The 18,265-nt window shown below is 35.5% G+C and overlaps 1 protein-coding gene across 4 annotated transcripts in view; it reads right to left on the reverse strand.

Annotated features, from left to right (window-relative positions):
- COL12A1 (collagen type XII alpha 1 chain) overlaps positions 1–18,265 on the reverse strand; it is a 113,497-nt gene that overhangs the window by 62,344 nt on the left and 32,888 nt on the right. For 3 of the 4 annotated variants that reach the window (XM_074333209.1, XM_074333207.1, XM_074333208.1), the window contains 8 exons: positions 13,351–13,623; positions 6,835–7,101; positions 6,185–6,377; positions 4,957–5,078; positions 3,041–3,190; positions 2,840–2,959; positions 2,577–2,741; positions 1,857–2,003 (listed from right to left, as the gene is read on the reverse strand). In XM_074333209.1, coding sequence (XP_074189310.1) covers positions 1,857–2,003; positions 2,577–2,741; positions 2,840–2,959; positions 3,041–3,190; positions 4,957–5,078; positions 6,185–6,377; positions 6,835–7,101; positions 13,351–13,623 — 1,437 coding nt within the window. The remainder of the gene's footprint in view (positions 1–1,856; positions 2,004–2,576; positions 2,742–2,839; positions 2,960–3,040; positions 3,191–4,956; positions 5,079–6,184; positions 6,378–6,834; positions 7,102–13,350; positions 13,624–18,265) is intronic. The other variant, XM_074333210.1, reaches the window with a different exon arrangement.

Below are 18,265 nucleotides of genomic sequence, written 5' to 3' on the forward strand. Positions count from 1 at the left end.
TACATAGCTGACGAAAAATAAAAAAATAAAGGAAAATAAATAAAAGATGTTTTCATCCCCACTCAAAGTTCTCTCCAACTAAATAAAACTACAACTCTCTCAGCTAATCCAGAGCCAGAAGCCTACAAATTCTGGCTTCCTGGCTGGCCTATTTCTCTAGGGAAAAGGTCAGTCTGTTGTTCAAAATCCAAAAAAGAAAATCTGCAAAAGTTTGGAGAGAGAAACTCAAGAAGGAGCAGTCAAATAAATGCATCCCCAGTACGCAAAGCATGTGAAACATTTCTACCACATTATTTGTTAAGTTCATTCCAATTTTTCCAAAACCAGAATAAATTAAGAAAAGACAGTCTTTTCCATAATCTATAAGTACTTAAAAGAAACTTTTATCATATTATAATGATAATTAAATTTTGTCATTAATTTTCAAAAACCTTTCATTTTGGTGCTACGGTGTTTTGTCCTCTTATTTTTATAGATAGTAACCATGCTGTACTACCCTTTGTCGCTACAAATTCAGTTCCATCATTTTATTTCTAAATTTTAATTACTTATCAGTAGCTACTTTTTTCAAAGACCTCTAAAAAACATCTTTAACCATCTGACTCTGAGTAAGTAATTTAACTTCCCTAAATCTCAGTTTCCTCACAGGTGAAGAAGATTGTGTCATTTCTAAAAGTCTAAATTCTAAAATTGTAATTTCTCTGAATATTTAAGGGTTACAAGTGCAAAGTATTAAATTTGGTCATCTATAGTTGAGACAAAACAAATCAGATATAAGACCCCTCTTTCGGGGCCGGCCCGGTGGCTCAGGCAGGTAGATCTCCATGCTCCTAACTCCAAAGGCTGCCAGTTCCATTCCCATATGGGCCACTGGGGCTCTCAACCACAAGGTTGCCAGTTCAATTCCTGGAGTCCTGCAAGGGATGGTGGGCTCCGCCCCCTGCAACTAAGATTGAACACGGCACCTTGAGCTGAGCTGCCACTGAGCTCCTGGATGGCTCAGATGGTTGGAGTGCAGGCTCTCAACCACAAGGTTACCAGTTTGATTCCTTGAATCCCACAAGAGATGGTGGGCTATGCCCCTGCAACTAGCAACGGCAACTGGACCTGGAGCTGAGCTGCACCCTCCACAACTAAGACTGAAAGGACAACAACTTGAAGCTGAACGGCACCCTCCACAACTAAGATTGAAAGAACAACTAAGATTGACTTGGAAAAAAGTCCTGGAAGTACACACTGTTCCCCAATACAGTTCTGTTCCCCTTCCCCAATAAAATCTTTAAAAAAAAAAAAAAAAAAAAAAACCCTCTTTCATTCCTAATCACACAAAAAAGTTAACAAACTTTAGAAAACAAAAGTCTAATAGGCTTTATAGTCTAAGAGGCTTTATACGAGTGAATATATATATATATATATATATATATATATATATATATATTAGAAAAGCATCTCTCTTTCTCTTCTCCAGCCTCCATTTATACGTGCGTGTGTGCATGTGTGCGTGTGTGCGTGTGTGTGTGTGAGTGAGTGTGGTGTGCAGGCACATATAAACTAAAAGTATCCTCCAATAAGCTAGAAGTCATTTCTAGTTTGATGCCATCAGAAAAAAAAATCAGGGACTAAACCAATAATTCTCAGTTAGGGGCAGTATTCTCCACAGCAGACATTTGGAAAATTCTGAAGATATTTTTAGTTGTCATAAATCAGGGGATGCTACTGGCATCCAGTGGGCAGATCCCAAGAATGCTACTAAACATCCCACAGTGCACAAAAGAGTCGCCTCCCCCATCCAAAAAAGAATGATCTGGCCCAAAATATCAACAGTGCTGAGGGTGAACATTCTGGGCTACCCTTACCTGGACCTTTGACACTGTTGCACAAGTTAAGGGTGAGGTCACCCACAATCTTGGCTAGTGACTCAAAGTCTGCCACGTTGTATGCATGGATTTCATCAGGATCCGTTGCAATCACCTTTAATTCAATCTCATCAGCGTTTTTAATACCTCAGAAAAATGGATATATAGAAATTAAAAGCACTTCTCAGAAGAAAAACAATGGAATGAAGCAAATATTTTACGGGCTACCCTTATATGTTCAATGTTAGCTAGAACACATGATTTTCCTCAATAATAAAATGATTACCTATCTTTACTTACAAAATAGAAACAAATAAAAAATAATATAAACCAAAGGCTACTCTGAATTGTCTTCTTCTATATGCTTCTAGCACCAATTTCCCACCAAAAAGTGTCTCTTCAGTGTTCTTTCTGGAAAGTAAAATAATGGATATCAAAAATGAACATGGTGCCATGGGAAACCAAACAGGAATTTTCCTGAATCCTACTAATAGCAAATTTGCCCTCTTGATCCATTACCTTCTTCCAAGAAGACATGTCATTTTGTCTCATTACAAGGAAAAAAGGAGAAAATGAATTAACTTTCTGGCATATCATGTTGACAAATTATGTGATAGGAAAAATTTGGTTTTTTTTCACACTTCAGAAAATATTTTTAACTACAAAACTATCCTCACCTTTTGTAATGCAGGGAACATTACTAGCCTTTTCAGTACTTACCAATAGCAAACAGCTCTACGCTTTCATCCTTAAGTTTCCTCGAAGGCCCCTCAACATCATCCTGTGACTTTCCATCAGTGATAAGAACACCAATTTTTCGAGCTCTAGACCTCATGCCAGCTTGGGTTCTGAAGCTCTGTTGGCGAAGGAAATTCAAAGCCATGCCTAGGGGATTTTTAAAAGAGAATCAATCACATCAGTATTTAGCTACAAAGTTTGACCAAAAGCAGGAAATGAAATTGCACCAGACCATCCTTCCTCACCTGTGAGAGTATTGCCTCCCTTGTATGGTAAGTTTGCCACAGCTTGCAGCAAGCTCTTCTTGTCTTTATGAGTATTTAACTGCCACTCCGTTCTGGGGTCCCCGCTATACTGAACAAGGCCTAAAGTAACACCATTGGCATTAGCGTATATAAAAGAGCATAATAAAAATGTCTAAATGTCTTCAATGTTGTCAGACCTACCAATTTGTACTCTGTTAGGGCCAATATCAAAGATTTCCACAATACGAGAAATGAAATTCCTCACTGTTCTAAAATTTGCCCGGCCGATGCTCCATGATCCATCCACCAGCAACACAATGTCTGCTTCAGCTCTGGTGATGCACTCCATCCCTGACATGACAATTGTGAGACAGGGCAGAGTAAGCAGCAAGTTCTTAGCAGTGTTACTTCCTAGCCATGCCTCTGCCATCCCTAGATGCTCACTGTTGCCTAACTATTTGAGTTCTGTAGCTTTGGACTTCAAGACTCTGAAAATATGTCCATATGATTTGTTAATCTCAAATAACAGTCATAAATATCATCAATTCCTCCAATGATTATTTCAGTGGCAAATCTTTTCTTCATCTTTGACTAAATTTCCTGGCCACAGTCATAGACCCTGAAGAGTTAAATAAAACCATCACTATAAGTTTGAATCGGCTCACAAACCCAAGGGCTGAAATAAATAAGTGAGAATGTACAGCCATCTAACTATAAGGCATTAATAATTTTAATAAAATTTTAATGTGATCTAACAACTAGATTTGTGGGTTTGTTTGTTTTTTTTGTAATATTCAGTGGTCATTAGCAGACAAGTATGAGAGGAACTGATAAAATGTGTAAGCTAGAAAAGGTTTTAGTGAGCCAAAAATATCTTTTAAAATAATTAAACTCCTGGGTAACTATTACATAAATTATGAAGGATCAGACACATGACTCTTAAAATTAGACCCTTTCAAAGTAAAAATGCATGTTTTAAAACCTGATAGCTATTATATTATTTAGTTATAAACTACTTAATCATCTATTGTGTATAACAATTATGTAAATACAGATGGTGAAGTCTGCACATTTAAAAATCAAGAGAGAAGGAAGACAATTTGGAAAAAGTATGCAAACAAATATACAAATTGAGAGCTATAGAGACAACAAGCACAAACATTGACACAAAGCTAGGGTGCTTTGGAAAGAGAGAACAATCCCAATATCCTCAGTGCACAGGCTACAAAATAAAAATATAAGTCAGTTAATATCATCATAGGAGAAACAATAAAACATTAATGCAAAACAGCAAGATTTGACACTTTATTTTATCTACATCCATATTTTCAAATGCTGCATTTCCCAGAAGCGTATGTTACCAGTTATGAATTTTCCAAGCTGTTGCCATGCTAGCATTTGATCTTTATGTTACAAAAAAAAGAAATTCATGGAGAAAAATTATGTGATGCTCATCACACAACAAAGGCATCATTCGTGTATTACATATTAAATCAGGATTGAGGATTCCCAGATACTGCTCCAAACACCTAAGTCTTTGCAAGCCTGCTCTTGCTCTGCCTACACCTACTCTTTTTTAGCAATTAGTAATGGAAAACATTTAGAAATAAATTCTATCCACAACTTAAACTTGTAAAAATGTTCAAAACTAGCTTCGTGTACATCAAAGTTGTAATCATAGCAGGAGCAAAAGAACTTAAGATTTATGTCACCATTTTGCTTCCCAAGTTGTGGTTGCCCACCTATTTATGTAATGCAACTCTGCTGCTCAGCCCAAGTAAATTATTTCTGCCATTACTTTAACAAAACAAAACTTCATTTTAGTCATAAAAAAGAGAGAAAATGTATACATATTATCTACCTATTGTAAAAATTCATCTTTAAATAATACAGTACTGTGTAATCAATGCAATGCTGATAAGAAAAGCCTTAAAAATATATTGTCAAAAGTATGCTTAGCTGGATATTTTAAAAAAAATTTAAGTATATAAATTATTTAAATAAATTTTATTAAGTTTTTATAGTCGTTTTTCACTGCATGATTAACCTAACAACTCATATTTAAAGTAGTTTCATAATATTAAGGTCTCCTAGGTAAATGTAACTCAATTTCTTACCAGAAGATAAAATTGGCATTACAGTTGTGTCAGAAAGGGTTGTCATTTCTTGTCCAACAAGTGGTGAACTTTCTCCTCCATCAAACATTCCAAAAACATTCACTTTATACGTGGTACCTGCCCTGAAATGTTAAAATATATAGTCTGTACGTATAATTGGCTCAAATGGTATCATTTTTTGCTTTGTTTTTTGCTTTGTTAATTTATAAACTTTCACACAAAGGAAGTTATAATGTATAACATTACAAGAGAAGAAAAATAAGTTCTGTTTCATTGTAGTTTAAGCTTACAAGTGAGGCATTAAGGGAAACTAGCCAGCAAGCATTCTAGAGAATACTAGGGCTTCACAGAGCCAGTTTCTGTCTTGACTTTCCATCAGATGCAGAATCGTCTCCATGTCACTGAGCATGTCAGGGAAAGATCAGGCTCTTTATTCTTACTGCTGCTAAGCAATGGTCTATAAGAAAATAATGTAAATGTTGTACCTTGCAAGGTAACATAAAGCTTCGAGCACAATGCTCGGCACATGGTAGGTTCAATAAATTTCATCCTCCTTATTCTGATAAAAGTAAATAGCAAGCATTTATACAGATTTCAATATCATTAAATGAATGGTTGAAACAAACGAACTGTCCAAAAGGCATTGCACAGTAAGCCATTCTTTTTACTGTAATGAATGTAGGGTGCTGTTCAAACTCAAATTTCCTTGTTTTCCACTGCACAGCCTGAAGCAAGACTTTTAATCAGCCCACCCTTCCCCAATCCTGCCAGCTGGCACCAAGCACAAAGTTCTGCCTTTTCTCTCCCATGGCCCACCCTGGAAGAGGATTCACACTTGGAATCCTAGCGTGAGTCACCTGGGCCTTTCCAGAAGGCATAGGATACCCCACAATTCCACAGGGCTGGCTAGGAACAAGCTGCTTTTGGTAAAATCATGTAATATGGATGTTAATTTTTTTAAGTCAGGGTGTTATTGAAAAAAATGACATTCCTGACCACTTAATAACAAAAATCTTTAAAACATTTTTTAAAAATCTGCATAGGCCTAAATTCTGATGCTAGATTCTGAATCCTTAACTTTAGCAGCATTAAGAATAAGAAGGCAACTTCAACTGATTTTAAAAACTCTGCTGGCAAACAGACACATAACTGATTATTTGTGTAAGGCCTATTGATTCACATAAGTTAGTCAATCTTTAAACACAAACCAAATATAGTTCGTTCCTACCTAAGTTCCTCCAAAACAACTGTATTGTCATATGGTCCAACCACTAACTCCCCCAGTCTTCTGTCATCCCCTGTAGGGTGGAATGTGACTTTATAACCCTTCACTTCCCCAGGGGCAGGCTCCCAAGTCACTCGGAAGCTTGACATGGTTGGGTCAGATGTTTTGAGGTTTCTGGGTGACTTAAATCGAGAAGCTGTAAGATAAAAAGATGTTAAAGTATTATCCATAAGATTACGCTTTGGGTTTTGTTTTTTATTAGCCCCTACAATAATAAATTAGAAATATCTAAGTCACATACATGAGAATCATCACAAACATAACACTTCAAAATGTGTATTTATAAAAAGATTAAGTCTGGTAGCACGACATATATTACCCAATAAAAATCCTGATTAGTAGAATGCTACCCAAGTGGAGGTGTAAATAATTCTCACAGTTCAGAAGATTAGATTAGCATTAGAATATTAATATGTACAATCATTTTACCAGGAACTAGACTGGCAAAAATAATATGCTAATTAGGCATCCTATTTAATTATTCTAATTTAATTTACTGCAGAATTAATTTTAGACATTTACAAATAAAGTAGATGTATTAAAGTCTCCCTTTAAAATATGACATACTTTCCCCAAAAAAAATTATTTTGTACCTGTTGCTCCTGATCCTTGCCTAAGCTTTCCTTCTCCTGTCTTGTAAATTGGAAGAACTGTGATGTCATATGTGGTCTGGGGTTTAAGTCGCTTTAACACTGTTGAGGTAACTGTGGGTGGCACTTTAGCAACCATTTGTCTTCCTCCCCCACGGGGCCGATATACAACACGATAGTTGATGACTTTCCCCGGTGCTGGTTTCCAGGTAACTCTCATTGTGTTTTCTGTTTCTTCATCCACTTTCAAGGTTTTTGAATCTTGTGATACTGTGAGATAAAAGGATGGTTTACCATGTTGAAAGAAAATATACATATCCCCACTCATGTGAAAAGAAACTATCTGTGGTTTCTTAAATATGTACACTATTCTCTTGCATAGCATCATGATCGCCCATAAATTCATGATGGCGTGTGAGCTTAATCTCAGGGAGATCACAGTAAGATGTTTTTCTTTAACTGGCTAGTAAATAAAAAATGGAAGTTCATATTGCAGATTTCCTATTTGCATTCTAGAGACCTTAGTAAAGAAAATATCCATTTCTGGAGATAAACTTTTAGAATTTTTATTATGTTACCATCTGTAAAGAATTCCTGCAGCAATCATGCTGTGGGGAATACTAAAAGTCATGAATGTGAGATCAGAAGTATCACTTGGATCTTTTCACAAAAAGGTACAAAGGACTAGCCAGAATGACTATAGTTCACACTATTTTTTGTGATTGCCACGAACATGTGAGACTATGAAAACAAAGGAGTAGGGAACTTTAACACATAAAAATATCTCAAGGGCTCTAAACATAAATTGGTAAACACTGAGTGTTTTAGGAAGCACTATATGTAAAAAGTGTTTAATAATATATAATCAATATTATTTATTAAATTATCTTTTACTAATATTTCACAATTATTAATAATTATATCAGAAACAGGTCATCAAATATCCACAAATAGCCAACATATCCCTTTTCTTATACATAATTAGGATTTATAAGCAGGATCATTTCGTTCAGTTCAATAATCTTAGCCTTCAAAATCCATAAGCATTTTCTATAGGAAGAAACTAAGCTGAAAGAAACACTGCAAAGAATCTTTCTTGATTCTAAGAGAAATGTTCGTGTTCAAATGGGCAGGGACCACTTGAAGCAACCAAAAATCTGAGAAAACTAAAATGTACATATACAGATAAACATTTTTCAGACATTAGACATCAAGCAACACAGAACAGTGATCCCTGAGAGATGGGAAGCAAATGAACGTGCGCGTTATGATTGCCCTAGCTTATTGCTGGAGAGGGTTTCCAACCTCAGTACAGCAAGGAGGGACCCCTATGGAGCCTGGTAGTCTTCCTTATTTGAGGAGGTAGTTTTGTAAGTCTGGAGAGCCCAAGGCACCTAGAACTTGCAAAGCGGAGAACTGTAGAGGAGATGGTGTTATACGGGTGCAGAGAAGAAGCTCCAAAAAGTCCTCCTTGAGCCTTCAACCCAGTACTAATCAGTACATAGATATGGGGTCTGACAATTAAGTTCGCAAACTTGTTGTAACAATGTTGCTAACCTTTTTTGATATCAGAGGGATTATTCATTATGAGTTTGTACCAACTGGACAGACAGTTAACCAAGTTTACTATTTGGAAGTGCTGAAAAGGCTGCGTGAAAAAGTTAGATGAAAATGACCTAAACTTTTCACCAACAATTCATGGCTCTTGCATCACAAAAATGCACCAGCTCACACAGCACTGTTTGTGAGGGAGTTTTTAGCCAGTAAACAAATAACTGTATTGGAACACCCTCCCTACTCACCTGATCTGGCCCCCAATGACTTCTTTCTTTACCCAAAGATAAAGGAAATATTAAAAGGAAGACATTTTGATGACATTCAGGACATCCAGGATAATACGATGACAGCTCTGATGGCCATTCCAGAAAGAGTTCCAAAATTTCTTTGAAGGGTAGACTAGGCACTGGCATTGGTGCATAACTTCCCAAGGGGAGTAATTTGAAGGTGATCATAATGATATTCAGCAACAAATATGTAGCACTTTTCCTAGGATGAGTTTGCGAACTTGTCTGACCGCATATGAGAAAACTACTGGAAACCAGGGAAAGAACCACCCAAAAGAAAGAGAGAGAGCAATTGTGACTTCCCGCAGGGCCAGAAATGTTCCCCCTAACCAAAGCAGAAAACCTCAAAATTCTCAGAGCATGATGTACTCAGGAGGTTATTGTCTCAGTAATAGGGCAAAATTAGGCCTAAACTAAAAGTTTCTCAAGTCTGACTTTAATAGAGCACAAAAGAAAGCTTCAAAAAGATCAAACTATTTTTAAGTAACTTAACTGCTTCCAGAACAAAGCTTAGGAATGTTTATAAGAATATAAAAATATCTGGCACCCAAAAAAGTAAAATACACTATGTCTGGCATCTAATAAAAATTACCAGGTATTCAAAGAAGGAAAAAAATATGACCCATGTTATAGACTGAATGATTGTGTCTCCCCAAAATGCATATATTATAGCTTTAATGGGATGATATTTGGAAATAGAACCTTTGGAGAGGTAATTAAGATTAAATGAGGTCATAAGGGTAGGGCCCTAGTCTGATAGGATTTGTAAGAGAAAGAGAAGATGCCAGAGTGCTCCCTCTCATTCTCTCTCTCCCTCTCCCTCTCCCTCTCCCTCTCCCTCTCATTCTCTCTCTCCCTCTCCCTCTCCCTCTCCCTCTCCCTCTCCCTCTCCCTCTCCCTCTCCCTCTCCCTCTCCCTCTCCCTCTCCCTCTCCCTCTCCCTCTCTCTCTATCTCTTTCTCTATCTCTATCTCCCTCCCTGCAAACATAGACCAAGAAAAGGCCATGTAAGGACATAGCAAAAGATTGTCATCTGCAAGCCAGGAAGAGAGTCTCACCAGAAACCAAATTCTGACAGAACTTTGATCTTGAACTTCCAATCTCCAAAACTTTGAGAAAATTAATTTCTCTTCTTTAAGCCTACAGTCAATGGTATTTTGTTATGGTAGTTGGAATTGACTAAGAAAATCCATAATAAGAACAAAAATCAACAAATAAAAACAGAATTAGAAATAACATATATAACTGAATTACTCAAAATGGATATTAAAATTATATTTCATATGCTAATGATGATAGAAGAAATATTAAGCATGGTAAGTAAAGACATAGAACATACAAAAGACTCAAAACTTCTGTAGCTGAAAAATGCAGAGTGGCATTAACAGCAGATTAGAAATTGTAGAAATGAGATTAGTGAACTTGATGACATGATAGTAGAAACTACCCAAAATGAAACCCAAGAAAATAAGATTGAAAAACAGAACAGTACAACAGTGAGCAATGTGATAACCTCAAGAAGACTAATGTACATATAATTGGAGTACCTGAAGAAAGTGGGTGTGTAATAAATAAAATATTTAAATAACTAATGGCCTAAATATTTTTAAATTTTACAAAAGTATAAACCCACAGATCCAAGAAGCTCAATGAACTGTATGCACAGGAAACAAAGCAAACTACACCAAAACATACCTTAAGTAAATTGCTTTGAAATCATTGTTAAAAAGAAACTCTTGAAAGTAGCCATATAAACAAAAGATACATTATGTATAGAGGACAAAAATGAGAATAATAAAATAGGTAAAGAAATTCAATGTATGATTATGAGTTATGTTTCTGAGAAATGTAAAAGTATAATTTCAACTAAGAATAAATTGGTTCGGTTTTTTTTATTTTAGGGTTTAAAAAAGCTAAAAGAATTCTCAGCCAAGTCTCTTACTTTCTGGAAATATTAAAATTTATTCAGATTAATCTTCAATTATCTATTACTATTCTCCAGGTGAGTGAACTATTAAAAGAAAACAAATATATGTATATTTTCAAACAAAAGATGTAAAGACTTTATGTAGGGTTTTGAAGATAGTATGGAAAAGAATGGTATACAGAACAATTTATTTGTATTATTACAAATGTTCACAAATATCGAATAATTTGATGTGTATCTAATACGTTTCTAAAAAATATTGTGCTAAATGATTTCTGATCTCTTGTTTCTATCTTAAATTTTTATTCAGTGGAAGAAGACACTTCTTACACAAAATTCCGAATTTCACACAATTCAGAATTGAGGAAAATTACCATTTAAATCTTATAAGTGTTGGTCTGAAAAGAAACCTATGTTCCCAAAAGAATGGCATCCCAAACTTTAAAATATTCCCAAACTAAATATGTTAATAAACAGTCAAATGTTGTACTTCATACCTTGAAGTGCTTCAAAGATTTCAATTATATTCCTGCCTTTGATTCTTTAGATAAAGGAATTGAAGTTAAATAAGGTACAATATACCTTATCCTAGTCTTAAAGAAAAACTCTGGATTTTAGGGCGAAATTTTTAAAAGCCTTGTTGGCTTCCCACAAGTAGAAAGCAAGCTTTTTAACTTCATTGATAAGCATGCCACATGATATAAAATGCTGTAACACTCACATTGTAAGTTCTTTCCATGTTTTAGGAACTCTCACAAAATGCTTTCCAACACCCACTGTACCTCTGCTAAACCAGCTGCCATAAATTGGAGGGCCAATAGAAAGTTTCTCATCTGCTGGCTTTGTAGCCACAGTTCACGGTTTTCATACTATCAGCAGTCTGCATACCATGTCTCTGAGTTGAAAGCGATCCTGAAAATATTTACAAAATGTCCCCTTGGACGTTTATCAGAAACTCTAACAGCCTGACCTAGTGACTCTGCCCAGTTATCCACACTTTAGTATTCATCCACCACCTAAATACCACATCTGACTCAGCTTGCTCAAAGTACTTTCTAAACTGCTTTACTTTCCACAGAGAAAGCAAAGTAAAACACAACAACAAAATGGTACTAGAACAAAGAAAAGTTCCTGGCTTCTCTCACATTTGCTTAGATGTTTGAGCAGTTTGCCTATACTCTAAAAAATGTATGTTTCATTCCTGCCTAATCTGCTCCTAGTTCAAAAGAGGCCTTTCTGTTCACACACCTTTAAATGAATCAATTAGCCACTGAAAATTTGTTAGAAGCCCAGCTACTTAGAACTGAAAGATTATTTAGGATTTCTGCTTACATACTTGCTTTTGGCTAAAACATCCTTTGTAGAAATTTACAATTCTAAATAAATATCAGAAGACTCAGTCTATTTAGAAGAAGACTCAGTGGAGGAGAGTTTTTGAACAAGCGTCCCTTTACTCTAAATACATATACTTTTATAATTTCTCAGCCACATAAATTGTATCTTTACTCCTACAAATAAATTTAGTTATATGTGTCATATCTGGCCTAAGTTTACAACATTACTTCTCTCTATAGCAAATGAACTTCTGCCAGAAATAGAGATGAATTTCTGCCAACTTCTTAAACATCTGAATATATTATTCAGACAGAAGATTTCATTTACTATTAATACTATGTAAACCAATCATATGCATATTTGAGAAATATGTCTTTTCATGTATTTAAATTTCCTATAAGGATTTTGATTTTTTTTTCAATATCATTGATTTTGACACAAATTTAAGCTTAGTCATAGCCAACTGAGTTTTCCAGTGATTAAAAAGAAAAGATGACTTCTTCAGACAACTCAGATGAAAAGATTTTAAGGATAACTTAAAATCAAGACATAGGACTTAATTGAAATTGTTCATTGCCAGAAAAATCACCCAATTCCTCCACTTCTTTCTAATAAAAGAAAATGCAAGGATTCCCTATTCTGTCTTCTTTTCCTAAAATTTTTCCCAAAACAGAAGGAATACATTTTTCTCTTATAAATTTTGAGAAATGCCCATGATTAACAAATGACTTTTTAGGAAAGATAATTAAGAAATGTTGACATATATTTCACCAGACAGCTAATAATGAATGATGATACATCATTCAAAATCATTTACAAAGAAGAATATTAATAAGATTAAGGTAAATCATTGCCACCAGAAAATTGAGACTTTTGATTTAACCTTACCAACTACAGTCGGAATAAAGTAAAGAATCTAGAATTAGTGTATAAAAATCATAGTCTCAATAGCCACTATCACTTATCAGTTATCTGTCAGTGGCGAGGCACTATGCTTGGTACTTTGCACATTGTTATTTCAATCCTCAGAACTGTAAGAGACTGCATTCTACAAATTAGGACACTGAGGCTCAAACATTAAGTAATTTGCTGAAGGTCACACAGCTATAAATGTGCCAAATTCTCTTTGTCTTCATGGCTCCTGATCTATTTATTAGTTCAGTTTCTTATCTAGTTGATCATTCTGAGAGTGAGAGAGAGAGAGGGAAATAGATAGTGGGAAGGAATTCAATATTTCACAATTTGTTAAAAACTTTAGATACTAAACAAACCTGAATTTAAACCACATTTTTTATAGGTCCTAATGTTTTAGTACTCGATGATCATATCAAAAAAACTGCAAGTGGTTCAGCTTCATGTCACTTGAGTTACGTAGCACCAATACACACCCAAACACACTTGTAATGTTACCTACATTCAGTTGTGGCTTCTCCATTCAAAGGTTCTCCTTCTCCACTGCTGTAAACTGCAAATACTGAAAGTTTGTATTTGGTCTCCGGCTGCAGATTTTCTATCACAGTATGAATTGCATCTCCAGGAAGACTTTTCTCTCCAGCCTCAACGTCATCATAAAGCGATTTCCACGAGACCCTGTAACCACGAACCATTCCTGGAGCAGACGTCCAATAAGCCCCAACTGATGTGTCAGTGATATCTTTAGTAATTAAATCCCGAGGTGAACCACGTTCTAGAATAGAAATTAAAGGAGAATCATTGTCTAATGTCTACTAGATATGTAAATATCCCTACTTCCTGGGAGACATCCTAACTTGCTGGACTCAAATTCAGCTTGTCTAAAGTTGCTCATTTCTTCTTTCTGAGTTCTCTGTCCTGTTCTGTCAGTGGAACAGATTGATGGAATAAAACTTTAGAGTTATATCTGCTTCCAGTCTATCACCCTGCCCCCTATATATCCAGTCAGATTGTAAGGTACTTCCGCGCAAGCACAACATCCAAGAATGAAGGATTATACACCTAACAGAAAATTTCCAAAGAAAAAAATGCATCTAAATCCAAAAATGTTACGACATTTCAGTCCACCTTATGACATAGCCCATTGTTCACAAAGATCTTTATTTCTTTACCGTCATATTTTCCTCTCTGATCTAATTTAAATAAGCTCAATTTTAATGTATGATTTACAATAACTTCAACAATTTCCTATCACTTACAAATCTCAATTCCAACAATCATTTTTTGGTGGAAACTTTATTTGTTCAATCAGTTAAAAAAGTAGAAGTGCAAACTTTCAATACAGCTTACCCCTAATGAAACCAAAAACCACCAATTCTTCTGGAAAGCTTAAAAGCGATTAGTCATCAAAATAAAACACTACTTGTTTTAGCTGATTGAAAATGTCTGCTACTAAATTTTGGCTCTTTCATACAAAAAAAAAATACAACCCAAGTGGAAAAATATAGAAACCTCAACTTAATAGGAGGCACAGATGCCTTCCAATAAAACCCTCACTTTCCATAATTTAAATGTAAGTTAAATATACAGGTCACTTTATATTGGCCACCTTTACTAGGGTTTATGCCACAGTGTGACATAAATATAAAACTATCTGCTTCTACAGCATACATTTTACCAGTAATTATATATTCAAGCGAATGATATACAATGCTGTTACAAGAATTTTGAAGGCTATTATTTTACTTGAATCAAAGAAAAAAATGAATACCTTAAAGATACTCATAATTAAACAATTAAATTTCAGTACAAAAAGTAAAGATAACAACAAATGAAAAAGATATCTGGGTGAACAAAAACCTATCATACATGCTAGAATTTAGAGGGGAAAAATAAACAAAACAGGAGCTGGGCATCCTACCAGACCCCAAGCCCAAATGGAAAATTCTAATCCATTATAAATAACTCTAACTGCTGACAAGACATTTCATCTCTAGAGGGAAATTAGTTACATATTTCACTGTAACCAAGAATACTTATTTTCAAGAACATGTTGACTTTTTTTCCCTAAGTGCTTGAGACTAATTCTCAACTAAAGCTCTTCTTTACCTGTATTTGCTACTTAAATGGCCACACATCTTTATATTTTCTCTACTTGCTGGAATACAAACAAATTGTTTCTATGGTTTGGTTTGATTTCGTTGCTTTTTTATTGATTGATCGATTGATTGATTGATCATTGATACCCCCACAAATGGTCTCTAAGTTTTACATGTGCACACATATTTCTATTGCTTGAAATGCAGCCTTTTTTCCTAGGCTTCTTTTCTCCTAAATTACCTAAATTGCAGTTAGAAACAGCTGGTGTGAAATAATTGTACTTAAAACTGACTTTGTATTTAAATGAGCTAAAAAAACAACTGCATTAATGACATTCCAAAAAATATATAAGACAAAAATAAAGTTAGGAGAATGTGGGCATTATCTTCCAAATTAACACTGGAGTAATGTACAAACAATATTTTAACTTCTAGTCTCCTCAAAGGTTGTGCTTCTCAGCCTGTTTTCCTTTCTACTTTCTACAGCACTGCATTTGTGACATTGTTTATTTCCATGACAACAGCTATCAATGTCACAAACACAGGCTAGTGATTTTGCTGTGAGAAAAATAATAGGAAGAGAACTGTGTTTGAAGCAAAAATACATCCACAAAAACATTTCTGGGCTCCAAACAAAAGGAGCCCAGATCACTAGACATGAATTTCCCATGAATTTCAATCAATTATTTTAACACTCTCAAGACTTATGAAGTAAGAACAAAATACTAGTAAAATTGCAATAAAGATCTTTGTAATGTTTATCAATGTCCTGAAAAGAATCTGTAAAGATACAAATAAAATATCAACTGAAAGATATTCCTGAGTTCTAATTAATGGCATAACAACACTAAGTTGAGTGAACGCTAAGTTCCCTACTACTCAAAAAAAAAAGGCTCAAAGAACTGTAGTTTCTGCCTGTGTCACATAAAGGCATGACTTGCAGACACTGGCATTGCAACATTCCATGATAATGACAAAGAAATAAGGAATCCAAAACAGAAGAAAGACACCTCAATCCAGTAGCCAAAATTGAAAAGATAAACCACTCTAATGGGCTTCTATGTCAATCATCCAGTTTGATAAAATTATGCCTAAATATTAAGTTTATACTATTGTCAAACAATTGAGAAACTTTTTTTCTGAAAAAAGGAGGAGGGTTGGGTATTCTAGCTGTTGCATGAGTCCCAGGGATTTTGAAAATATGATATAATCATGACAAGTAAATTTTAATAGATCCTATAACCCTTGAAGTTTTGTGTTTTTTCTTAAATGGAATCTTGGCTTGGCCAAGTATTAAATCAAAAGATGAAGCTAGTGGATTGTACCCTATGATATAATTGGCAGGCTGCCAAGTGGCCCAGCTGGTCTTGGAATTAGATGTGCAACAAGCTGAGCAGGTCACCAGCAATCTATATCACCTCCTGGGGCCCTGGGGCCCTCAGCAGCAAAATAACTGGACTGGACCTAGTCGGATATATAGAATCACCTGCAGAGACAAAGACTAGACCATGCCCAGATCAATTCAACTGGAATATCTGGAGATATGCCTCAGCACTGATGCTTTCTAAATTGTTTAAATCTCTTCTGTGATTCTAAAGGCTCTACAATTCTTTATTTTCTTCTCATTTCTTTTCCCTTCTTCCTGCTGCTTCTCTCTGAGGCCTCGAGAGGCATTTATTTTGAAGGTGTGCTTGCTTAATGTCTGAAGGAATCCTCATACTTGCTTTTTCTCTGAAATGGGGCTCCTTCAAACTAAAGACAGGTGTGGTGAAAGCAAAACCCTTCAAAACTGTTGAACACAGTGATGCTATGTAGGACTGCTGGATGGTTTATATATTGTTTGGGTCTGTGGCCGTGCACGACAAATCACCCTTTAGACTAGGCGAAAGGCTGACCCTCAGAGAAGTAAGAAGTTGTTTGAAGCTTCTCATCACATCCTTTCCATCCTAAACACATGTGGGATGTTCAGTGCTCTCGACTCCCCTGCAGCCTGTCTAAAAAAGAAATGGTTCTCTACACATGCTTCTTATTCAAGAGTTGATCACATTTTCCTGTGACTGAGGTTCAATCCAAGTGTTACCCAGCCAAGCATTTGGTTTGGTTTAATATATTGAATTGTAGGCTTTGTTCTCAATCTAAGAAACTTCAGACATCAGTAACTGCAGGAAGAGATTATATGGCTTGGTTTGGTTAGATGGGGTTTGGGAAAGTCTCTTGTTAGCATACCTGAGAGGGAAGAGGAAAGAGAGGAATAAGAAAGGAAAGATGTCAGAAGACCAGCCTGTAGCCTCTCTCCAGGAAAGGCAAAGCAATGGCGGCAGTGAACAAAAATCAGCTCCAGTAGATTTTTTGCAATTTTGTCATTACATTTCCCTGAACCTGGATCCACTTCTGCTCTAGCAAAGGCTCCCTCCCTCCTTGAGGTCCTCCTTTCCCTCTGCCACAAGATACAAATGTATGTTTTATGATGTTTTGGCTTGTTCAGTTTTTTTACCGAAGTGACATTGTTTTCAATAATATTTAATCTCATGGTTCTGGACTATATGTCTGTGCTTTGTATATTACTTTTATCTCTGATAACAGAATTTCTGGCAATCATTTCAAATAAGTCCTCTTCTTTAGTGATGGTATGCCTTCATCTTTATTCCTTTGACTTCTTCTCAAAAGTTTTCCCTTCTACCCTATTCTCCTCGGTATAGTACCAGTACAGATATAAGGAATAATAATGCTTTTCTGTCATAAATTTAAACATGCAAAATTCACCAGTTTTTTTTAATGTTTATACATTTCCACTCCGATTATAAAACGTATTCACATATGTTCAAAAGGCATTTTTCTCGTGCCTGCTGGCATGCATCTTTGTGCTGCTGCTGCGGGATGTGACTCAGACAGGTGCATTTCTCATGAGCTGAACATCCACAAGGGGTTGATTTCTACTTTTTTCCACATATGAGGCCAAAGAATTAATGCCTCATTTAAGTAACTTTCCTACGTCTCCTTAGCCCTTTTCCATTTGCTTTCTGAAAAGCAAATCATCGTCCAATTCAAATATAATTATAATAGAAATTAGCCAATGATGATAACTGAAAAATTAATCATAATGAAATGAAACTGTGTTTCATCTTATAGATTGTTCCAGCCAGTTTTCATTGAGTTTCACATACCACTTTCAAAAATAGAAGTTAAATTGAAAATGTAATGTAAACCCTCTTCTAAATCAATTTGTCTTTTCCGTTAGAGCTCAGCTAAAAAGTCATCCAACTTTCCATAGCAGAATACAGAAGACCTGCTTCTGGATAATGTTCATATGGAAACACA

This window comes from Rhinolophus sinicus, linkage group LG05 (assembly GCF_036562045.2).
Source record: "Rhinolophus sinicus isolate RSC01 linkage group LG05, ASM3656204v1, whole genome shotgun sequence".
Taxonomy (NCBI): domain Eukaryota; kingdom Metazoa; phylum Chordata; class Mammalia; order Chiroptera; family Rhinolophidae; genus Rhinolophus; species Rhinolophus sinicus.